The sequence below is a fragment of the Moschus berezovskii genome, chromosome 2 (assembly GCF_049115385.1).
Source record: "Moschus berezovskii isolate FMDL1 chromosome 2, NW_MosBer_1.0, whole genome shotgun sequence".
Lineage (NCBI taxonomy): Eukaryota > Metazoa > Chordata > Mammalia > Artiodactyla > Moschidae > Moschus > Moschus berezovskii.
In genome coordinates this window covers 41,167,975-41,191,494 of record NC_142461.1, presented here as the reverse complement: position 1 = coordinate 41,191,494, position 23,520 = coordinate 41,167,975, and the positions used below count along the sequence as shown (strand labels likewise).

Here is a 23,520-nt window from a genome sequence, read left to right as displayed (position 1 = left end):
GAACGCATCGATTCGCTTTGTGGGGATGAAGAGCAGGATTGAGCCTGGGAAATACTGGTCCCCCCAGTGATGGGGAATCCAGGTTGGCTGAGGAGCAGGGGCACACATTTGGGGTGGCTGCAGGAGAGGAGGGATGAGAGAGGCCACCATGCTCTTTTTCCTTCCTGGAGCCCAAAGCAGAGGCCCCTGATCTAAGTCTTGGGGGTAAATGTGAGCAGCGGATCCACTTTCTCAAGGGCTAGAATTAGATTTCATGGGCTTCCCTGGTGACTCAGTGGTAAAGAATCCCTCTGCAATGCAGGCAACCTGGGTTTGATTCCTGGGTGGGGGAGATCCCCTAGAGAAGGGAATGGCAACCCATCCCAGTATTCTTACCTGGAAAATTCCATGAACAGAGAACCTGGTGGACTACAGTCCATGAGGTTGCAAAGAGTCCGACATGACTGAGCAACACACACTAAGAAACTCTGCCCTGAAATATGTCAGCTTTCTGTTGGTACCGATAATGACTCCAGTACCTAGTGAGCAGGCAACATTCACCAGGCCCCACTCCCATCATTGCCATGGATTCATCTGTGTAGTTCTTGAAATGATCTTCAAGTGGCTCAGAGAGACCAAGATGTCCACGTGGGGGATAATTCGTAATTAGTGTCTGCTGGTGTTTCACAATGCTTTTATATTTATCCTTGAATATAAAGGTTTCCGATATTTTTGGAACTTCCGAACCTAAAGAGAAAGTCTGTTTAGAAAGACCTGATACTGAAGAAGATGGAAAAGCAGGGAAATTTCTCTATCTGGTCATGGCCATATTTTTCCTTAGTAGCTGAGTGTTAGGGTTTCAAAGTGTCTCACTGAGAAAGGGAAGGCTTCTAGCCCAGTTAGACAAAGAAAAAGAAGCCATACATCATCAGTGTATGAAGAGTGCTACAGGAGGAAGCAGCATTGGATTTACCTAAAGGAAGGTTTATCTCAGAAATACTGTGATGCAGATGATAAAGAGTTTCCTTAATGTGCTAAATTGTGCCTTTGAGTATAGGAATCATATTTGCATATTGCCATTTGCACATCTAGAGCCTAGCCCAGAGATGAGCTAGCATTAAAACCAGGCTCCTCTGTCCATGGGATTCTCCAGGCAAGAATACTGGAGTGGGTTGCCATTTCCTTCTCCAGGGGATCTTCCTGACCCAGGGATTGAACCCAGGTCTCCTGAATTTCAGGCAGGTCCTTTACCATCTGAGCCACCAGGGAAGGCCCTAATTAAATGAATTAAAACATGAAAAAACTAATTTTTGCCTAGCGAATTAAAAGAATGAATGGAAAGATGAATACCTCCTTGGAACCAATCGAATTCTTGGCTGTCTTATAATTTCTCTATCAAATATTTCTTGAAGTTATATTATCCCAGAACTGAAGAAGAGGAAATGACTTAAATATTCATCTAATTTATTCTTTTTTATTTTTCAAGAAAAGAAAAGTGAGGCCCAGAAAGGTTAAGTGATTTGCCTCAGGCCACACAGCTCATCAGAGGTATAGTTAGAACCAGGAAAAGGTTTCCTGACTCCTCCTCTGTCCTTTCTGCCTGGATCCCTTTCATGCTGCTTCAGAGATGAACTGATAAGGAAATCCACCTTTGTCTTTACTGTCATGGAATTATGCATTTTTTCCTCTCATTTCTGCAGCTCTTCTCTTAATTCTCAGGGATCTGTCTTGAAGGATCTTCTGATTCCTCCCCTCCCCCTGCCTTTTAAATCTTTTGAAAGGAGATCTGGCAGAAGTGTAGGTGGGGAGGGATTGGTTCTGGTAAAGTAAGTGGGTGAGTACAAGTGTTGAAGTATATTAAAAATTATGACACAGAAAACACAGAACTGTTTGCAAGGTCGTGTTGGATACTCTGAGATAGTTGATCCCAAAATGAAGAGGTTGTCTCTTGGACATTGCACCGGGTCTGCCATCTTTTCTACCTCCCCACTCTCAGCTCTGGAAAAGTGAACGCTACATGCCTTACCTCTCTTCCCCACTCCACCCCAGCAACAGCTGATTCAGCTAGTGATGAGCCCTAGATCTGAGCCTGGCCAATTAAATTCTTTCTCATGGGCAATTACAATTAGGACCCTGAGACCATTGTCGGTTCCCATGGGAAGCCAGGGGATAGGTTCTGCTGAGGCTGGAACTAAGAAATTTTATTAATATTTGGGGGTGGCTCACTTTTCACTTTCATTGGAGAAGGAAATGGCAACCCACTCCAGTGTTCTTGCCTGGAGAATCCCAGGGACGGGGGAGCCTGGTGGGCTGCTATCTATGGGGTTGCACAGAGTCGGACACGACTGACGCGACTTAGCAGCAGCAGCAGGTGAACGGGAAGCTGGACAGTATACAATGGATGAGGAAGCAAAGAAGCTTGTTTGTGGAAGGAAGGACAGAGCAAACAGGCAAAGGAAAACAGAAATGAAATCTGAAGGAGGCTAGCACTCTCCCGTTCTCTCAGGGACTATTTTTCCCACAGTGGGTTTTCATGTAAACCTCCTACAAAATTTTATTCATCTTTTAATGTTGATACAATTCTACTGTTTTTGTGGTTTCCCGAGAGAGGCTGGCTTTTGAGTTAGAGAGAGCAAGAGAATAGAAGATTGTTTGCTTTTAAAGGGGCAGGTGAACTGGAGCTGGAAAGGGAATATGACCTGGAGAATGAGGGGAAACGGAAGGGAACAGAGCCTACAGAGACAGAAAAGGGGCAGAGAAGACAGGGCCCTGGGAATGCCAGAGCGTGAAAAGCTGGCGAGGCTGAGGGGCGGTGGGTGGCGGTGGCCGCCTTCCAGATACCCTATTGACTCGGTGCCCAGCCAGGCTGTTTCCAACCCCAAGAGCCAATCAGCTGCTCATCACTGCTGCACAGGGAGAGCATCAAAGGGATTTAATAATGGTTGGCAAATGTCAAATTGTATTGAATCTAAACCAAATTCCAGACATTTAGGGCTGCGTAGTCATTAACAATCAATTAGTGCACTCGCTTTCAGTCAAAGCATTTTTCACACCCTTCCCTTTGCATGACAAGGAAACCCCGGGCATGGCTTCTTCTCCCCTCGAGGCTGAGCAAGGCCTCACTCGTTGAGTGTAGGCAGTGGAGGAACAAACCACCTCCTATTCTCATTGTTTTTATTTCCTCACTTTCAGGAGTGGAAGGAAGCATTAAGTGCCATTTGTACGTCCTGTCCTGCAAGCAAGGGCTAAGGAAAGAGACATTGGTCATTTTTCTCTTTCTGTGGAATCCTGAAGTAATAAAACGGTAAAGAAGATGTCAAGAATCACCTAACCTTCTCTCTAGCTGGAAGCCAGGGACGTTGGGCTGCTGTTTGTGGAGGAGGGATGCATACCAATTACACGCCGAGGGCATTAGGTGAACTCATTTCACCTCTAATGGTCCATGTTCTGATGCAGCAGGATTTCATTCCAGCAACAGAGCCGTAAACATTTACCGCAAAACAAGTCGTTGCTCTATCGATTGCTGAGTATCTGCTTCATCCTTCCCTTTCCAAATCAGCTCAGATTTATGGCGATTCCCTTCCCCCTTCCTGTTCCCTGAGTTACTCCCCACCCCCCCATCAGTGGGGTGCTGCAGGTCAGAGGAAGAATATAAACAGGAATCTGTATCCGTACATTTTCAGGAAGAGATTTCACAATCATTTTTTAAAATGCCTTCTTTGCTCCTATTTTTCCCTGCTAGGTCTTCCACGGGTCTATTTTTAGAACAACTTTCTCAGAATATAGAAAAGCCCATATTCTCCGGCTGTGACATGGATTCCTTCCACTAGTTTAGTTGATAAAATCTGGATGGGAAACTGGGCTTAGCTCACGGGGCTTTGCTGACAGACAGTGAATTCCTACAGGCTCCTCCAAGCCCTTAGTCCCAGGGGACTTCTACTCTATGGATGAACTTCAATGGTGTAAAGGCTGCAAAAGTTTAAGAAACAAATAAGACTTGACTCAGAGAGGGTGTCATTGGCGTCTCGGAAGCCAGGGACAGGGCCCAGACTGGGGCCTTAAGCCCAAAGTGGGTAAGTTGTTAGGTCCTAATAACAGGCTGGTATTCCTATACCCCAGTTAGGAACTCTGCCAGGGACTGTCTCAACACGGGGCATGAGCTGCCAAGGCCAACTGAGAGGATTGAATCAAAACCAGCAAAATCAAAATGCACTATCCCAAAGAATTACCAAAGACCTCCATCTCAACACATTTTCAGGAGAGGGTTCCTGGGACTTAATCTGATCCGCTACCTCCTTGGAAGTCGCCCAGTGTAACTGATGACAGACAGGCTGTCCTTACTGTGACAGATCCCAAACATATGCAGTGTGATGAACAGAGCATCAGAACCACACTCTGAGCAAAGCAGAGTGATAGGTACCTATGAAAATCCATATTTTTAAGAATCAAAACTAAGAACATAATAGCAAATCATCTACTTTTCAATGTGGCTTTATTTCATATGTTTCTCAGACTCTGAGATGGTCTGAAAATGACCTTAAGAAAACCTCTCAAACTGCAGATGTCCAGGCCTACCCCCAAAGAATGTGATCCAGGTTTGGGAGGAGTTTCAGAAAAGCACACTTGGTCATTCTGATGCAGGTGGTCATTGGTTTGCACCCTGAGTAACACCACACACAGCTTCTGTGTACATTTAAGAGTCAATTTCTATTGTGGGGCCCTGGGTCAGGAAGATTTCCCCGGAGAAGGGAATGGCTATCCATGCCAGTGTTCTTGCCTGGAGAATCCCATGGAGAGAGGAACCTGGCAGGCTACAGTCCATGGGGTCATGACTGAGCGACTAACACCTCTACTGGGGGTAGGGGAGGGATAATTATACTGCATAATCAAAACCCACCTATATTGTAGCAGGAAAAATTTATATTTGGTATTCTGCAATCCTGACTAAGATTTGTCAAGTAGTTATTTTATTATTGCACATGTATCTTAGAAACATTCAAGTGGGTGTGTATATGGCTGACACATCTTACACAATACACACAAAGCAGTCACTGACCTACTGCCTAGCAGATCACAGTGTTTAACAAATGAGGATGTTCTGGAAACTTCCATGTCATCCTACAGTTTTCTGTTTCTAACTGTACCAAGGAAACCAGGAAAACAACCACAACCATTCTCTTAGTAGCGCCATCTTAAATTATGCTGAAAATGGACACCATCCAACTGGGATATAGTGACACTACAAAGGTATGTAGAAGGAGGGGAGGAGGAAAAAGGAGCTTATGGGATGATGGGCCAGGTCTTTGGGACAGCTGCTGCTGCTGCTGCGTCACTTCAGTCGTGTCCGACTCTGTGTGACCCCATAGACAGAAGCCCACGAGGCTCCCCTGTCCCTGGGATTCTCCAGGCAAGAACACTGGAGTGGGTTGCCATTTCCTTCTCCAGTGTGTGAAAGTGAAAAGTGAAAGTGAAGTCGCTCAGTCGAGTCCGACCCTTAGCGACCCCACGGACTGCAGCCTACCAGGCTGCTCCATCCATGGGATTTTCTAGGCAACAGTACTGGAGTGGCTTGCCATTGCCTTCTCCGTTTGGGACAGCACCAGAGAGAAATCCAATACGGGCTTGGGAGCTACTTTCTAATACAAGATACTAGGAGGCAGAAAGGAGGGAGAAAGAAAAGGGGAAAAAAGAATAAATAAGAACAAAAATGAAAAGAAAAACATAAAGATTGGGAACAGAAAGATATTAAAAGTTCCATGAACCAAAGACAAGATTCAAATTTGGCCATTCATTAATATAGTCATATTAACATAAGAAATAGAGTGTGATTAGATATTTCTAAGCAGGAATAGAAAATGACTTTGTATGGATATGACACTGAGTCAACTCATTTAAGATTTCCAGTGGCAAATATTTCTTTGTTTCCATGAGCTCACCATAGCATGTACAATTAGGTGCTTATGTCTTACAGCCTGGGCTCTTTGAAAGGTAATCCCATCACCATGTACTTCTCAGAACAGTCTGTAAGCTTAATCTTAAGAACAGTATGGTACAGAAATGCAGAAAATATATTATTGCTTTGTCTCTTAGTGTCTGTTAATGATGATTTTTTAAAAACTATTTTCACAGAGACTCAAGTACATTTCCATTTTCATGAAGGGACCTTGACTTTCTGCTTACAAGACCAGGCCTCCAGAAGTAGTTGCTTCAAGGAACAGAATCAAGCCCAGCAACCAGGAATCTCTCATTGCTGTCGTGTCTTACAAGAGGCCACAAATTTGCTGGTAGCTGTTTCCTGTGTTTAGTTCTGCAGACCCAATTTCCTGCAAATTCTCGTTTTGATCACATAGGAGACTTTGCTGGCAACAAAATAATTGCTTCCTTCTCTTTATGAAGTTATTTGCCTACCCTGTAGCTCTGCAGTGATGGACAGAGAACTGCTTGACTGACTGCTTCCCCCTCCCCACTCTAGAGGCCTGAGGTTAGCCACCTACTCTCCTATCCATGGTCCCCATGTCGCCCATCTTCTTTGCACTTGGAGTCTTTTCTTGTGAAATGAAAGAATGCACTTATTCACATTAACGTACAGATCATGGATAGAGTTACCTCTTCCTGGCTGGCTGAACTTTTAAAATAGAGAAGTGTTCAGGCAATAAAAATATTTTAATAGTAGAATATCAGGCGCCTGAAAGCCGATTGGAAGAATATTTTGGGGGCTGAATCGTGTGTATATGTGCATATACATGTGGTGGGCAGTGGATCCCAGGAAACATGCCATGAAGTTAAATGCATCTTTGATGCCATATTTTATGGCATGCATTTGTTTCTAGGCATTGATTGTTGATTGGGGGACACAAGGAAAGGGTGATTTCCTTGATGCAGTCAACGCATGGGCTCCATTCCCAGAATAATGGCATGACCTGGCCATGAGCCAGTCCACTGAGAGCACCTTTCCATGAGGGAAGATGGGTGTTCCAAGGATGGGAAAGCAAGGCAGAGAATACACTCTCACTCCACTCACGGCTGCATTTTCTTCTTCTTCCTAAGAGACCTCTGGGTCCTTAAGTAACTTCCCAGTCATCAAATCAGTCTTTATTAAATTTTCACATGCACTTAGTCTTAGATTCAATTTGAAATGTGCTCCAAGGAGCATCATATGGACTAAATAATTAGCTAAAGAGAAATGGCACAGAATAGATTTTAGAGAATGGCACAGAATGATGCCTCTCCAATACTGCCAGTAGTAATGAGTCTTACAATTATGTGAATTTTTAATTTTTGAGTTATACATTTATTGTCAATTATATTTAAAGGGGAAACAGTCAAATCAGTGTTTTTACTTAGGACAAAGGAAATTTTTGCCTAGGACAAAACTAAAATAGATGTTTAAGATTTTAAAAATGGGGTTGACTTGAAGAAAAATATTAAGGAAGTATTTGTGCAATATATCACAAGAATCTCGAAGGCCATATTCAAGCGACTAAAGTTTAAGAAGCATGGCCAAGGCTAGTTGATCATTACTGCATATCAACAAACCTGGGTTGCCTCCTGTTCTGCAAAGGGTGTGCTGTATGACACTGGGAGGGTAAAAAAAACCTGAGCACCAATATGTGCATGCCTGCCTGCCAAGTTGCTCTTTGCAACCCCATGGACTGCAACCTGCCAGGCTTCTCTGTTCATAGGATTCTCCAGGCAAGAACACTGGAATAGATTGCCATTTCCTCCTCTAGGAGCACCAGTATACTCAAATACAATGGTGGCATTAAAAGAGATCACCAAGATCTGTTCCAATTCTAGCAAGTGATGATTTATCTACACTACAGGTTACCATCTGTGACTAAAGGGAAAGAAATTGGGAAATTAAGTCATTGTTGTCAATGGGGATGTCATGGCTAGACACGTAGAAGCAGCAATTTGGTTCCTGGGTCACCAAAGAACAGTAAGGGGGTAGAGGAAAATCCAGAGTGAGAAGACCTATGTGCCAATGCTGTCCCCTGGACCTTCACAAAGTCACATGCCCTCTATCCGTGGGCCCTCTATCAAAGTCACATGCCCTCTATCTATTGAGTCCCAGTGTCTCTATCTGTGAAGGCAAAGGGCCATGGTAGTGAACGATACCTATGCCATTATCCTGCAGTCTTGTTGCATGGCTCATATGCAGTGCATGTGAAGGGAAAGTTCTAATCAAATATAAATCTTATTCTCCACTACCTCTTATAGCTCTTTGTTGTTTCAATATTTTTAAATATAGTGGGGTGGTATCTAACCATATGATGGTTAAGCAGAATTTTTAAGAAAACAATAGGCTACTTTCAAGTGAGTCAATATTGATAGTTTTGAACAGCAGGGATAAAAGGTTTAATGCTGAAGAAGGAATCACCAATTGGTTCATAATGGGTAACTCCCTAAACCATCATCATTCACCAGTCACCTCAAAATCCTCTTTCAATTAAAAGTTTTAAACATGTCCTCTTCTAAACCTATAATCCTAAGTAGAAGATGAGCTGGCTATACTAAATTATTTATCCGTTCCACTGAGCTTTGCTTTTTACAAGGTTCCTTTCTAGTAGCACAGAATTTCCAATCAAATATGTAGCCTCAGATTAGAGCCATCACAAAACCTATTCACTTTACTCCCCAGGTTACACAGGGTACACTTTGTGACTACTGCCTGTGAAACTATAGTTACTTTTGCACTTACTAAGTTACCAAGCTTGCTTTCTTGATCTGTGAGTTGAGGAGGAGATAAACATTGCTAGAGGGAAACACAAAGAACTTGTAATTTACAAATAGGAAGGATGTAACAGAGGAAGTAGAATCACCCATTGTTAAGACTGAAGTCATTTAGTGTTGGGTCAGACAACCTGATAGTCTGTACTCATACGTGAATTTATGTTATATGACAAAAACAGATGCTTGAAGAGTTGTGAAGTGGGTAATGTATTTTTAGACATATTTTAAACAAAAGCTATATCTCTAAATATGGAAAATTTAGTCATCGAGAATATTCAGACTCAGAAAGACTCATAATACTGGTGGTGGTGGTTTAGTCGCTAATTCATGTCCAACTCTTGTGACCCATGGATTGTAGCCTGCCAGGCTCCTCTGTCCATGGGATCCTTCAGGCAAGAATACTAGAGTGGGCTGCCATTTCCTTCTCAAGGGGATCGTCCCATCCCAGGGACTGAACTGAGGTCTCCTGCATTGTAGGCAGATTCTTTACCAACTGAGCTATGAGGGAAACCCTAAACAGAAGTCCATCAACAGAAAATTGGATTAAAGATTTACTGAGATGGCCCCACCTATCAGAACAAGACCCAGTTTTCCCCCTCAGTCAGTCTCTCCCATCAGGAAGCTTCCATAAGCTTCTTACCCTTCTCCATCAGAGGGCAGACAGACTGAAAACCACAATCACAGAAAACCAACCAATCGGATCACATGGACCACAGCCATGCCATGTAGGGCCACACAATACGAAAAGGTCATGGTAGACAGTTCTGACAAAACGTGGTCCACTTGGAGAATGGAATGGAGAATGGCAAACCACTTCAGTATTCTTTCCTTGAGGACCCCATGAACAGGCAAAAAGATAGGAAACTGAAAGGTGAACTCCCCAGGTTGGTAGGTGCCCAATATGCTACAGGAGTTCAGTGGAGAAATAACTCCAGAAAGAATGAAGAGACGCAGCCAAAGCGAAAACAACACCCAGTTCTGGATGTGACTGGTGATGGAAGTAAAGTCCAAAGCTGTAAAGAGCTATATTGCATAGAAACCTGGAATGTTAGGTCCATGAATCAAGGCAAATTGGAAGTGGTCAAATAGGAGATGGCAAGACTGAACATTGACATTTTAGGAATCAGCAAACTAAAATGGGCTGGATGGGTGAATTTAACTCAGATGACCATTATATCTACTACTGTGGGCAGGAATCCCTTAGAAGAAATGGAGTAGCCATCATAGTCAACAAGAGTCCAAAATGCAGTACTTGGATGCAATCTCAAAAACGACAGAATGATTTCTGTTCATTTCCAAGGCAAACCATTCAATATCACAGTAATCCAAGTCTATGTCCTGACCAGTAATGCTGAAGAAGCTGAAGTTGAACGGTGCTATGAAGACCTACAAGACCTTCTAGAACTAACACCCCAAAAAGATGTCCTTTTCATTATAGGGGACTGGAATGCAAAAGTGGGAAGTCAAAAAATACCTGGAGTAATAGGCTAATTTGGCTTTGGAGTACAGAATGAAACATGGCAAAAGCTAATGCAGTTTTGCCAAGAGAACGCACTGGTCATAGCAAACAGCCTCCTCCAACAACACAAGATAAGAGTCTACACATGGACATCACCAGATGGTTAATACCAAAATCAGATTGATTCTATTCTTTGCAGCCAAAGATGGAGAAGCTCTATACAGTCATCAAAAACAAGACCGGGAGCTGACTGTGACTCAGATCATGAACTCCTTATTGCCAAATTCAGACTTAAATTGAAGAAAGTAGGGAAAGCCACTAGACCATTCAGGTATGACCTAAATCAAATCCCTTATGATTATACAGTGGAAGTGACAAATAGATTCAAGGGTTAGATCTGACAGACAGAGTGCCTGAAGAACTATGGATGGAAGTTTGTGACTTTGTACAAGAGGCAGTGATCAAGACCACTCCCAAGAAAAAGAAATGAAAAAAGGCAAAATGGTTGTCTGAGGAGGCCTCAGAAATAGCGATGAAAAGAAGAGAAGTGAAAGGCAAAGAAGAAAAGGAAAAATATACCCATTTAAATGCAGAGTTTCAAAGAATAGCAAGGAGAGAAAAGAAAGCCTTCCTAGGTGATTGGTGCAAAGAAATAGAGGAAAACAATAGAATGGGAAAGACTAGAGATCTCTTCAAGAAAATTAGAGATACCAAGGGAACATTTCATGTAAAGCTGGTCTCAATAAAGGACAGCAATGGTATGGACCTAATAGAAGCAGAAGATATCAAGAAGAGGTGGCAAGATGACACGGAAGAACTGTACAAACAAGATCATCATGACCCAGATAATCATGATGGTGTGATCACTCACCTAGAGCCAGACATCCTGGAATGCAAACTCAAATGGGCCTCAGGAAGCATCACTACGAACAAAGCTAGTGAAGGTGATGGAATTCCAGTTGAACTATTTCAAATCCTAAAGGATGAAGCTTGAAAGTGCTGCACTCAATATGCCAGCAAATTTGGAAAACTCAGTAGTGGCCACAGAACTGTAAAAGGTCAGTTTTCATTCCAACCCCAAAGAAAGTCAATGCCAAAGAATGTTCAAACTACCGCACAATTGCATTCATCTCACACGCTAGCAAAGTAATGCTCAAAATTCTCTAAGGCAGGCTTCAACAGTACGTGAACTGTGAAATTCTGGATGTTCAAGCTGGATTTAGAAAAGGCAGAGGAACCAGAGATCAAATTGTCAACATCTGTTGGATCATCAAAAAAAGCAAGAGAGTTCCATAAACACATCTACTTCTGCATTATTGATGACGCCAAAGCCTTTGACTGTGTGGATCACAACAAATTGTGGAAAATTCTTCAAGAGATGGGAATACCAGGTCACCTGACCAGCCTCTTGAGAAATCTGTATGCAGGTCAGGAAGCAACAATTAGAACTGGATATGGAACAACAGATTGGTTCCAAATGAGGAAAGGAGTATGTCAAGGCTGTATATTGTCACTCTGCCTATTTAACTTATACATAGAGTATATCATGAGAAACACTGGCCTGGATGAAGCACAAGCTAGAATCAAGACTGCCAGGAGAAATACCAATAACCTCAAATATGCAGATGACACCACCCTTATGGCAGAAAGTGAAGAAGAACTTAAGAACCTCTTGATGAAAGAGGAGAGTAAAAAAGTTGGCTTAAAACTCAACATTCAGAAAACTACGATCATGGCATCTGGTCCCATCACTTCATGGCAAATAGATGGTGAAACAATGGAAACAGTGACAGACTTTATTTGGGGGGGCTCCAAAATCTCTGCAGATGGTGAGTGCAGCCATGAAATTAAAAGACACTTGCTCCTTGGAAGAAAAGTTATGACCAACAAAGACAGCATATTAAAAAGGAGAGACACTACTTTGCCAACAAAGGTCAGTCTAGTCAAAGCTATGGTTTTTCCAGTAGTCATGTATGAATGTGAGAGTTGGATTCTAAAGAAAGCTGAGCATCGAAGAATTGATGCTTTTGAACTGCAGTCATGGAGAAGACTCTTGAGAGTCCCTTGGACTGCAAGGAGATCCAACCAGTCCATCCTAAAGGAAATCAATCCTGAACATTCACTGGAAGGACTGATGGTGAAGCTGAAACTCCAATACTTCGGCTGCCTGATGCAAAGAACTGACTCATTTGAAAAGACCCTGATGCTGGAAAAGATTGAAGGTGGGAGGAGAAGGGGACAACAGAGGATATCATGGTTGGATGGCATCAGAGAGTCAATGGACATGAGTTTGAGCAAACTGTGAGTTGGTGCTGGACAGAGTCAGACACTACTGAGTGAGTGAACTGATCTGAGAATATTCAATTTTGTAAGCCATCTCTTTTCCTTTTGGCAAAAGGATTAGACTTACCAGCCTCCCCTCTTATTATCTCAGCACAGTGTATGTTGCCGCCCACTTGAAATGTTCAATTTGATATGCTTTGACATGTCAGGCTCATTCTTAGAGAAAAATAAGCCTTGTTCTAAGTCATACAGCTATGTTATCCTATCCTTCCTTGAACAATCTGATTTCTAAGCCAATGACTTTGGTTATGAGATGGTTGAATGACTTCACAAGTCATGGATCTACTAAATGACCAGAGACCAGGAGGTAGGGCCATGGACTCTGGGGCCAGTGTTTTTTTCCTCTAGTTTTTTGTCAGAAGGCTTTGAGTTGCCTGGTTGCCTTGTTGTCCAGCTCACCTGCCTACTTGAAAGATATGGGTGCAGATGTTTACAACTGTCACAACCATTTTCCTGACCCCTGAAGCATCTACTGTTCTTTTCCCTTCGGTTTTATTAGAGTGAGGCCACAATCACTGTTTCCCTTCCCAGCTCACTGCAACACTCTTCACACCCGTGTTCCTGTTCAGAGACATGCCTGTGCCCATGCAGCAAGTTCAGTCACTATAGTCACGATCTTCAATGGGAAAATAGAAAATTCTCTCATCAGATTCATCTGAGGAGGGATAGAAGTGATTCGCCATTGTATTTGTTTCTGTAAACCCGAAGTGTGAAAAGAAAGCTTGAGAGCTCTGTGTCCTTGGTAGGTGACAAGCGAGGAGTTTGTTGTTGCTCCCAGTTAACGATAGCACTTTTTTCAGAGATTTGCTCTGAGGGGTCCCAGGATTCTAACCTCAACTAGGTTTTCTGCCTTCTTGCTAACGTGGATGTTCTTTCCTGGAAGTGTATGGAAGAAAAATTTTAGGAAGTATTGGTTTCTATTCTGAGAATATTTCCCAGGCTCTCCAGCTCCTCCTTTTCAGTGTTCAAGGCTGCTTATGGTTGCACCTACCTTCTTGTACTATGCCTCGCCACATACATGGTTCTATCTCTGGTGAGTCATCTCGTCCCCGCTTTGTCACTGATCTTCCCTTTCAATTTATATTGACTCTCCGACCCCTTACCTCAATTATTCCTTCTCACTCACCTGGCCTTCTTCCCTCCTCCACCAACTGCTTCAAGTTATTGTTTCTAAAGCTGCTGTATTTAATGCCATCCCATAACAATCTTTCCCCTTCTCTCACCAAATAAACTGCTTTCAATAAGTTGCTCCTAACCCCCAAAACAAATAACATCCCACAATCCACTTCGTTCTAAAATATTGCTTTTCATAACTTCCAACCATTTGCTGTCTTCCTCTCCTTGAAGAAATAAACTGCCTTCAGTGTTCCTTCTTATTTGGGCTCTGAGCTACCTCACTGAAACCATAAAATACACACATATACGCACGTACACACACACACCCAACAGCCTCCCAAAACGAAGAAAAATGACCTAATACAATCTTTCGCCTTCCTTTTCTCTTTCTGAGAAGGAAAACTCTTATGAGGCATATAAGGGCCCATTTCAGTCTCTGAGGATCTTTTTTTCTCTCCAATGAAATAAGCTAAGGAGAAATACAGTAAGGCATTCCAAGGCCAAACACATTCTACTGTTTATTACACATATTACATTCTTAAATAAAAATGCGTCACATAACATTTTTTGCATAGATATCTTACAATATACCAATTTAAAAAAGAATTATGAAACAGACCAGTAACAAAAATAAATTTTTTCTTCATTAATAATTTTGTAACATTAACATACCACCATCATATAATACAAATAATAGTTTTAAATCTTAAGACTTTTGTACAGCAAAAAAACTTGACAAAGTAATATATTTATATATATATATATAAAAAGCTTAAAAAAAATAAAATGTCAAAAAAAGGCATAACCGAGGGCTATAAGACTGGGTACTTCTGTGATATATTATAAATACCAGAGAAGGCCTGAGAGCATGTGACCGAGGGAGGTGGGGGAGGGGTGGGGGCTGGGAGTAGGTCTCTCCAAACACACTTGTTAGACACATCTGGCAAAAAGAAAATGTATAGTGCAAAACAAAGTTCTTCAAGCAACTGTTAAGAGGATAAGAGAGATCTGAAAGAAAAGTGGTGGTGGCTAAGAAGCCATGTGGCGGGAGGAGGGAGGGGGTGACAAGAGAGAAGGAGTCTGGGGAGATTTATGGAAAGGAAGGGGGAGGCTTCAAAAACATTAAACATTTATTTTTGCCTCTGTGTTATCAAGGAGATCTTGGCCATAACAGGTGTATTTTTCCTCCCTGGAATGAAGCAGAAGTGAAAGAAAGAAATTCAACTAAGTCTGGGTTCAGATCGAAAATGCATGCTGAGAAAAACAAAAATAAAAAGCTTGAGGACCAGCCAATGAGCCCCAAAGCCTTTCAGGACCGAGAGCTGCAGAAATCATTCTGCCTGGAAAGGCCTAGGGTTAAAACGTCCCCTCTCCCCACCCTCTGCCCCTCCCCGCTATGTGGGACTCCCAGTGTGTTTTCAATATACTGGCAATTATAAGCATCCATCCCCCCAAAAGATATTAGGCACTGGTGGCTACTCCTCGTAAACGTCAGTAGCCTAACTGTTTTCCTTCTGCGAAGGTACATTAGGTACATGTGCACACGTGTCTAGCTGCGTGCACACATACCACCCTCATTATTCTGATGTGGGGTCCTTTTTTATGGCAGTAGACAGAAGCTGGAGTCAAAGCAGTTTACGATTCCAAAGCTCACAGTTGAAAAAAAATTGTATAAACAGTCCCCAACAAAGAACGCATCAACGTCCCCTCGTGACTGCTGAGAGGGAGCCCTGTTTGAAAACGAGTATCTCGTTTGGGATATTTGTGAAGTGACGGCCTGGGATTTCTCTCTCCATTTTTGATACCTGTTTCCCGAGCACTTACACGTAAATGCAAAACACCTGAAGAATACAGTACTATCTTGGAAGGGTGCACGTAAGAAAGTTAAATTGCAGCTTTATTTTTCCCTTTACCGGGATCCATTAGGAACCAACAGAGATTTAAGCGAGTGTTAAAAGCAAGAGAAAACCCTGAAGCCTCAGGCAGTTAGTCATGGGATCGCACATTAACAAGGAGTTTTTGCTTCCTTTGACACATTTTCCTTGTTCCATCTCAAGTATTCCCAAAGATCCTCACTGAGGAAAGTAGACCATCAAAGAGGCATTGATGTATACTCAGAACAGCCCCTCTAGTTTTCAAACTGAGATATCACCATGTTTACCGAAACACAATCCAGAGCTGGAATGCAAATTCTCTCCTCCTGCCTCCACTCCCCACTTGGCAGTGGCCACTTCCGGAAGATGCCAGGAAAAGCGTCCCCAGGTAGATGTCAACCAGGTTCTACTGAATGAATTTTCACTTTGGCAAAGATCTGGGTGCAAAACTGTGGCCAGAAATGCTGGACCTCATAAGATTTTTTTTTTTTTTTTTAAAGAAACAGTGAACCTGGTTTTTGTAGTTAAACATGTTGCATCTCCGACTTTCCCAACCTTCCTTTTCCTAAAACCAACTCATGCAAAAGAGAAGCCATTTTGCACTTTGCATTCTATTTTATATTTTATGAAGTGACTTCCATACAGGAAACCATTATGAACCAGTAACATTAATCACTAAGTTCTGTTGTTCTTGCCATTTGAGTTCATGTCTTTTGACTTTGCCATAGAATTCAGGAGTTGGGGCTATAGGCAGACGTCCTGAATGAACTGGGTGAGCCGCCCTGCAAGTCCCATTTACTTCCCCTTTGATGCAAATAGACGTGGCTAATCTGGAAGCTTATCCCAAACTGAAGTCCTTAAAAAAAAATCTTCTCTGGCTTCTAGATTCAAAGAAGATTTTTTTTAAACATAGGAATCAGTTCTACTAATCATGCGTGAGGTTGGCTGTCTTTTTTACCCTGTTATCGTCAGGCAATCAAAGATGTAAAAAGGGCACAAGAGGTGCAGGAGGGGTGGACAAGGGATACTTGAAGGGCTTTGCAAGGGAGAGCACAGAGAGGAGAAGGAAATGGTCAGCATAAAGTTCATTTTGGGGGGTCTCCAATGTATTTATAAAACGAAGCTTTGTCATGGAATCCAAACATCTCTTTTTCTGGACATAATATTCATCACCACCAGGCATTAAGCTGGGCCAATGAACCATCAGTGGGGCTTTCAGGTTTCCACATCTTTGACTTACAGTCATGTGGTAAGAGAAAGAACCACAAATTGAAATAAAGAAAACTGTCAATGGTTTCGAAACACTCTTTTTCTATACATTACACTCTGAACCCTGGATAAAGCGTGCTTCGGAGGACCACTACAAGAAACACCATGACAGGTTTTTCCTTTCAAATTGGAGATCTCCTGGAATGCTGGGAGTTAACAATTTAAACGAGAAAATGGTTTAATGTGTTTCAACTGTCCACTAAAGCACTGCTTTGAATAACCTGTCCTCTTGGAAGCAAACTAGCTTCTGGTTATTTCCCAGAAAGCCTGTTCACTCCAGCAGGCTCCTTCCAACAGTCTCTGACATTTCAGAGAGGATGGATACTTGATAACATGCCCAAATGACTGGGGCTACCGCTCTCCCCACCCCGCAACAGACAGGACTGGTTATCGTTCCGAGGTGTCAGTCGGGCTACAGAAGAACAGTTTCAAAGCCATACGCTTAGCACCCACCAAATTCTCAGGCCAATTCTCGGTCAACAAATGCCTGGAGCCAGCAAGCCCCACCATCAAGGTTCAGTGCACCCTGCTTGGAGAAAGGTCAGGAGCAGATTACAAAGGACCTCACTGATATAAAAGAGAGAGGAATTGCCCAATATTTCAGACATTGATGAAGACCCAAGGGCCTTTGTTCTGTCACATTCAAATGAGATCTTTTCAAGACCACAGATGACAACGGGGAGCGAACAAGCAATGATTATTTTGCATTTTTTTAAACTTTCTTTTTAATAGAGCCTTGCATTGGTCAGTTCAAAAATTAAATTAAGTATTATAAACCCTTAATAATAGCATTTTGAGAGGCAAGAGCAGCTCCAGCGGGGGAGAGAACATTTGTAAATCGTGCCAGCCACGGCTAATGCCGTCACTGGGACTGTGCGTGCAGTCATGCTGGAGGCTGCTCTAGAAAGGGAAATCAACGAACCAACAAAATCTGGGGTGTCTAAAGTTTCATCTAGTGCACTGACTGGAGGCGCTACAATTTAATACAGCTGAGGTTCAAGGTCCCTCACACATCCTTCATCCAGAAAGGATGAACCACACATTCAAATATAATCCCATGGTCCGCCCTGATGGACTGGCTACAAACGCACTCGAATGCAGTCGAGAACTACGAGATTGTCAGCAAGCAGTGCTCCAGAAATGTTTCTAAGTCATGTCTAGTTTTAAATCTTTGGAATAAAACTGATTCTTTTTTTAATACCCTCTGACTAACATATACATAATTGCCTCTGGCAAATGGGCAGATTTTGTGTGTGTGTTTAGGGTGGTTTTTCTTTTTTTGTTTTTGGTCTAAATTGAAAAAAGGAAAAAAGAGAAAGAAAACTTGAAGGGCCAGACCTCAGAATGCCCCAAGTGTCCAATTGGCAGCTACAGCATTTGTGATAAGGAGGCTCCTCTGCCCTCAGACGAGTAGTTTCAACATTTCAGTGAAATCAAAGTTTGCAGAAAGCTGAGAAACCAAATGCCAAGGATCTTGAAGTTTGCTGTCATAAATGAATCTGTTTCTTATACTTCCTTTCAAAGACTTCAGTTTTGCATCCCAAATAGGTATGGGGTGGCATTTTAACAGTCAATGAGTCAAACAGTCAAAGGAGGGCAGGAGAGGAGCCAGCTGGTATGAAGGAGCAGCAACCATGGGCGGACCAAATGCCATTTTTGTTTTTTTAGACGTGTCTTGAAGGGATGGTCCCAGAATATACAAAATATACAATCTGCCCTAATAACCACCCCACTTGCTTGCATAGGCCATTTAATGGTCCTAAAGGCAGTCTTTGGAGTTGAGGCCAGTGCCAGCTAGCTAAGAATGCGGGTAGATGATGGAGACCGATACTGGATGTGTGTGGGGGATGGAAAGTGAGGCATGGAACCCCCTCGGAGTCAGCTTGCAGAGTAAAAGTGAGGCCTCTGTTGATCCCAGGTGCTCGAGGGCACAAGTCATGGTGGGCCTAGCCAAAAAAATTAAAAAATCAGAAATATGTCTCTCCTTTTAGACAGACCATGAGAGAAATATCTCAACCCTTTTCTTAAATGTCCACCCTTTATTCCCACAACAGCATTTTGAATTGTGTGTTTTAACAAGTGGGGTGACATGACTCAGTGGGTATGAGACAGGAAGAGAGGGTGATGGTTTTTGAAGCCACTAGACTTGGGAGGCATCCTCCATTCTCCCCATTCCTGGAAAGAGGGATATTTTTGGCTTTTTTGTCAGGTCATAACCCAGAGTTACGTTCAATATGCAGCTGCCCTTTGAGACTAGCGACATCTATGCTGAAACTGGTTGTTAGGGTAGCAGTGACACACAGCACAGGGTTGATCACTATAAGCTGAGGTCAGGATGCCTCAAGGGGGATGAAAAAAGTGTGATGTCCCATCTGATTGGCTGCTTCGAGAGCTGGACATCCAGGTGACGAGAGAGAGAGTCCTGGAGAGGTTTAGTCCATGGAGAAAAGATAAAACATTTAAGCTTCCAAATAAGCTTTTCAAGTTTTCGTTAGCAAAAAACAGAGAGATTAAAAAGAAAAAATCTAGCACTGGCAATAAGGTGAGGCTCAAGGGATACACTGTGACTGATCATCAAGGACTTTATTCTCTTGGCCACTTTGCAGTCATGCTAGAAGTTTCCAGAATCCCTAGTGCATATGGTGTGCAAGAGTCAAAAAGTAAGAAAAGAACACTCTTCCCTGGAGACCTGGAGAGTGAAGTCTACAGAAATGCAGGCCAGAAAGGTGTAAGGTGTTATTCCGGAGTCTGCCGCCGCTAAGGCCGTTGGTATCGACTGGAAATATCTCAATAGTACTAAGAATCAAAACTGATCAACAGTTCTGTGAGGAAGTCGGACGCACGGAATAGTAGGACTTTTCACACACAAAGGACAAATAAACCAAGAGTTAATTTTGGCTACCAAACTGCAATTTGGTTTGCTAGGTCATTTTCCCCCAACTATTGAAAAAGAAACATTAGTGCTACACATATGCAACTTTAAGACGTTGTATTCTCCTATCAAGTTGCACTGAGAAGCAAGTTAAATAAGCCCCTCTTACTGCCGTCCACCTGTAGAGACGTCACATCCATTTTCTTTGATTTCCATTGGCAACAGCGGGAAATAATTCCAATAGTGCTGAAGTAAGCAGCCAGACTGCCTTGCTGAGTTCACCTGGTTTCTTTTTTCTTCTTCTACCATCTGGCTAGGGCAAGGCATAAAGATAGACGTATATATTTTAAATATAGCTGAGTGCATGACTGTGTGTGTGTCTATGAGTGAGTGCGTGTGTGTGTGTGTGTGTCTGTGTGTGTGTGTATGTGTACACAGAGGTTTAATAAGTGAGAACTTTCTTCTGCGAGGCAATGGGTCCCCGCCTGAAGTCCAGCCCCCTGCCTCATGGCATTTCCTTCAGACAACGGCCGGCCGACGCCATGGCAACTCTGGCCTTCAGGTTTTTTAGATATGTCTCTTCATATGGAGGGCAAGATGGTCAGACCTGGAAAAACACCTAGGGAAGATAAGAAAAACAAGGATATTAGAGAGATCTGCATAAAGAACTCAACTTCCATCACCCCTTAGAAAATAATTAGCCCTAAAAGAGAGAGAGGCAGTGTGTGTGTATTGAGAAACAAGGTATATAGGGCAGGTGAGTTCAGCAGTCAAACTGCTTGGGTTCACCTCCTCCAACAGCTGTGTGACGGAGCACCCTAACCTCTCAGTGTCTTAAGTCTTAGTTGCTCAGTTCTGTCTGACTCTTTGCGACCCCACAGACTGTAGCCCATCAGGCTCCTCTGTCCATGGAATTCTCCAGGTAAGAATACTGGAGTAGGGAGCCATTCCCTTCTCCAGGTGATCTTCCCGATGCAAGGATCCAACCTGGATCTCCGGCATTGCAGGCAGATTACCATTTGAGCCATCAGGGAAGCCTGGTGTCTTAATTCCTCCTCAATAAAATGCGGAAAACGAGAGCACTTACTTCATAGGTTGGTTGTGAGGATTAAGTGAGATGATCTGTGTGCTTAGAAAATTGCCTGGCACATTGTAAAATCTTGATTAATATGAACTATTATTATTGCAATTGTCATTATTAAAGAAGAAACAAATGGAAAAGTGTTTTGGAAATAATATGTGTCATGGTCATAGACTACAAAGAATGATTAGCCTGTACTATCAAGTGATGACACTCTTAACATTTCAACACCCAGATTTCAGTCTTAAGTTTTACAATGAAAGCCCAGAAATGTTGCCTGTGATACCTGCAGGTCTATATAGACACTCCACACTCAAAGGGAGGAAAAGTTTATTTATTAATGATGGTGTCATATGCAGGCATGTGCTTGGTGTTTCTCCAGTACCACCCTAGACTCAATAGACATAAGTCTAAGAAAACTCCCGGAGAGAGTGAAGGACCAGGAAGCCTGGCAGGCTGCAGTCAATGGGGTCGCAAAGAGTCAAACACAGCTTAGCGACTGAACAGAAACAACAACAATATCCTCAGCAACCTTCCATGGTAAATCTTCACACTCTTTTCGTGGGCATGCATGTGGCAGGGACCCTGAGGCTGGGGTTACACAGCCAGTGAGTGGCGGTCGTGGGGTGAGGACCCAGGCAGATGTGTAAACCCACTCTTTGAACTGTTTCTGGTACCCAGGGTCGACCACTGAATCCCTTTGTCAGCCTCAGAGTGAAAGCAGTGGCTGTGTTCACTCCTTCCCCTTTCTTTTAACACCACCCACTTGATTTTGCCCTGGGTAGTAACTCTTTCACTTTCTCAGTTGTATGTGGCTAACCCGCCTCCTAAGGCTGAAGTGATGGCCACAGTGATCTGCTGAGTGACAGTCATGTGACCCACAAAGGTCAACGAGAGCAAGTTCTGGGACATTTGCTAAAACTATTGGAAGAGAGACGCTCTCTTTGGGGCTTAGACACTAAGACAGAAGCTGCGGGTGTCCATGTAGTCACGGGGGAAAGAGCCTGTTTGAGAATGAAGTCAACAGAGAAAAACAGGCGAAGGGGTAGGAAGGAAAAGAGTTCCTAGTCCTGAGGACAACATCTAAGCACCTGGACTCAGCCAAGTGTGAAGACAAATTGAATTCTGTTCTTCTTAGTTACAGGAGCTAATAAAACTCCCTGGAAGCTAACTCAAGGCTGAGTCAGGGTTCTCTACTTATAACTAATAGAGTGGCCATTTCCGCATCTCTGAGGCCTGCATACAGTCTCCGGTTCTTGGGCTGGAATCAAAGGGAAGTCAGCGCATCAGACAGCAGTCATTCTGAGTTCTCCCTCAGATCCAGCTCTATAAACTGGTCTCTGTCCTACCTGGGAGAAAGTTCCCAGGTCCCCTGAGACACTGCCTGAGACATCCTTCCAGTTCAAAACTCTAGTTGGTGTGTTAGCAAGCTGTCCTGCTCAGGTCAGCAAGAGTTCCTGTTCAGGGCAGAATTTCCCTGTATTTGTTCATTCCTAAAATAAAGAAAGAGAAAACCCCTGGCCCTATCTACTGACCCCAATACTCTCCACACACTGTTTGTGTTCATTTCTCAGATACACGTGTTAGATAGAACCTCAAGAAAATGAAGCAAAATAGAACAAAGTAAAACGAAAAAAAATTATCATAATGGGAAAAATAAGAGTACAAAGTGATCTAATCCAGTAACATATTGAATAACAGTAATTCTAACCATAACTGCTTATTTTGGGCTCTGATTTGGTATAAGCAAGATACTTGAATAACTCCTTAGCATAGCATCTAAAGGGGATTTGATTTACTATAGAAGAGTGATAAATTTTCTTTAAAAGCAAGTACTTGATGTCACCCATACAAGAAAAAGCAGTACAGCCTGTGAGGAATTTAGTATCTGCCTGTCCTGTGCCTAGGGCACACTTGGTACTATCCTCTGCCTCTTCTTTCTTTCCCTTTCTCCTTCCCCTCCTCCCTCCTTCCTTCATCTCAACAGCATAGAGAAGGAAGATCTAAGCTGGGAAGTTCTTTTTGTAGGTATATCCTTTCTAAAGTTAACATTCTTACAAGAACTCAATAAAGAAGGTACCATTCTTAGCCCCATTACCAGAGGAGATATTCATCAAAAAGAAGCAAAGCCAAAATCTGAACCCAAGTAGCCTTGACTCCAGAGCCCATGCTTTCAGCCATACCCAGTTCTCAGGCTGAGCAGAAGGTCAAGCTGAACTATACATTTAAAGAATTGGTAGTAGGTAGAATTGATGGATGGTCTTCCCCAAACAACTGCACCTCATCTCCAGAACTTGTGAATATGTTAGGTTCAAAGGCAAAGGGGAAGTAAGGTTGTGGGTGGAATTAATTTGCTGGTCAGCTAACTTTCAAATAGGAAGCTTACTCTGGATTATCTTAGACCCAATGTCACTGCAAGAGTCTTTAAAAATGGAAATGGGAATTAAAAGAGAAAACCAGAGAGATGGAAGAAGGAAAAGGACTCAATAGCTTTGATGATGAAGATGGGGTCAGAAGCCAAGGAACATGGACAAAGCTGAAAGCTGGAAAAGGCAAGGAAATGGGTTCTTCCCTTGAGCCTCAGGAAGGGAATGGAGAGCAACCCATATCTTGATTTTACCCCCAGGGAGATCTGTGTTGGACTTCTAACCCAAGGAACCATAAGATGATAAATCTGTAAAGATAAATAAGGGTGATACTAAACTTGTGACAACTGGCAACGTCAGCAACTAGAAAATGAATCCAGAAGTTAATCTGGTCAAGCCTGAGCAGCAAGGCCCTGCAAGAAAGCCAC

General features: G+C 42.8%; 1 protein-coding gene across 3 annotated transcripts in view; it reads right to left on the bottom strand.

Annotated features, from left to right (window-relative positions):
• Positions 1-20,156: 20,156 nt before the first annotated feature.
• Positions 20,157-23,520, bottom strand: part of KLF7 (KLF transcription factor 7) — a 98,794-nt gene continuing 95,430 nt past the window's right edge. For all 3 annotated transcript variants that reach the window (XM_055398912.2, XM_055398911.2, XM_055398913.2), the window contains one exon: positions 20,157-20,264. In XM_055398912.2, coding sequence (XP_055254887.1) covers positions 20,213-20,264 — 52 coding nt within the window. In that variant the 3' untranslated portion in view covers positions 20,157-20,212. The remainder of the gene's footprint in view (positions 20,265-23,520) is intronic.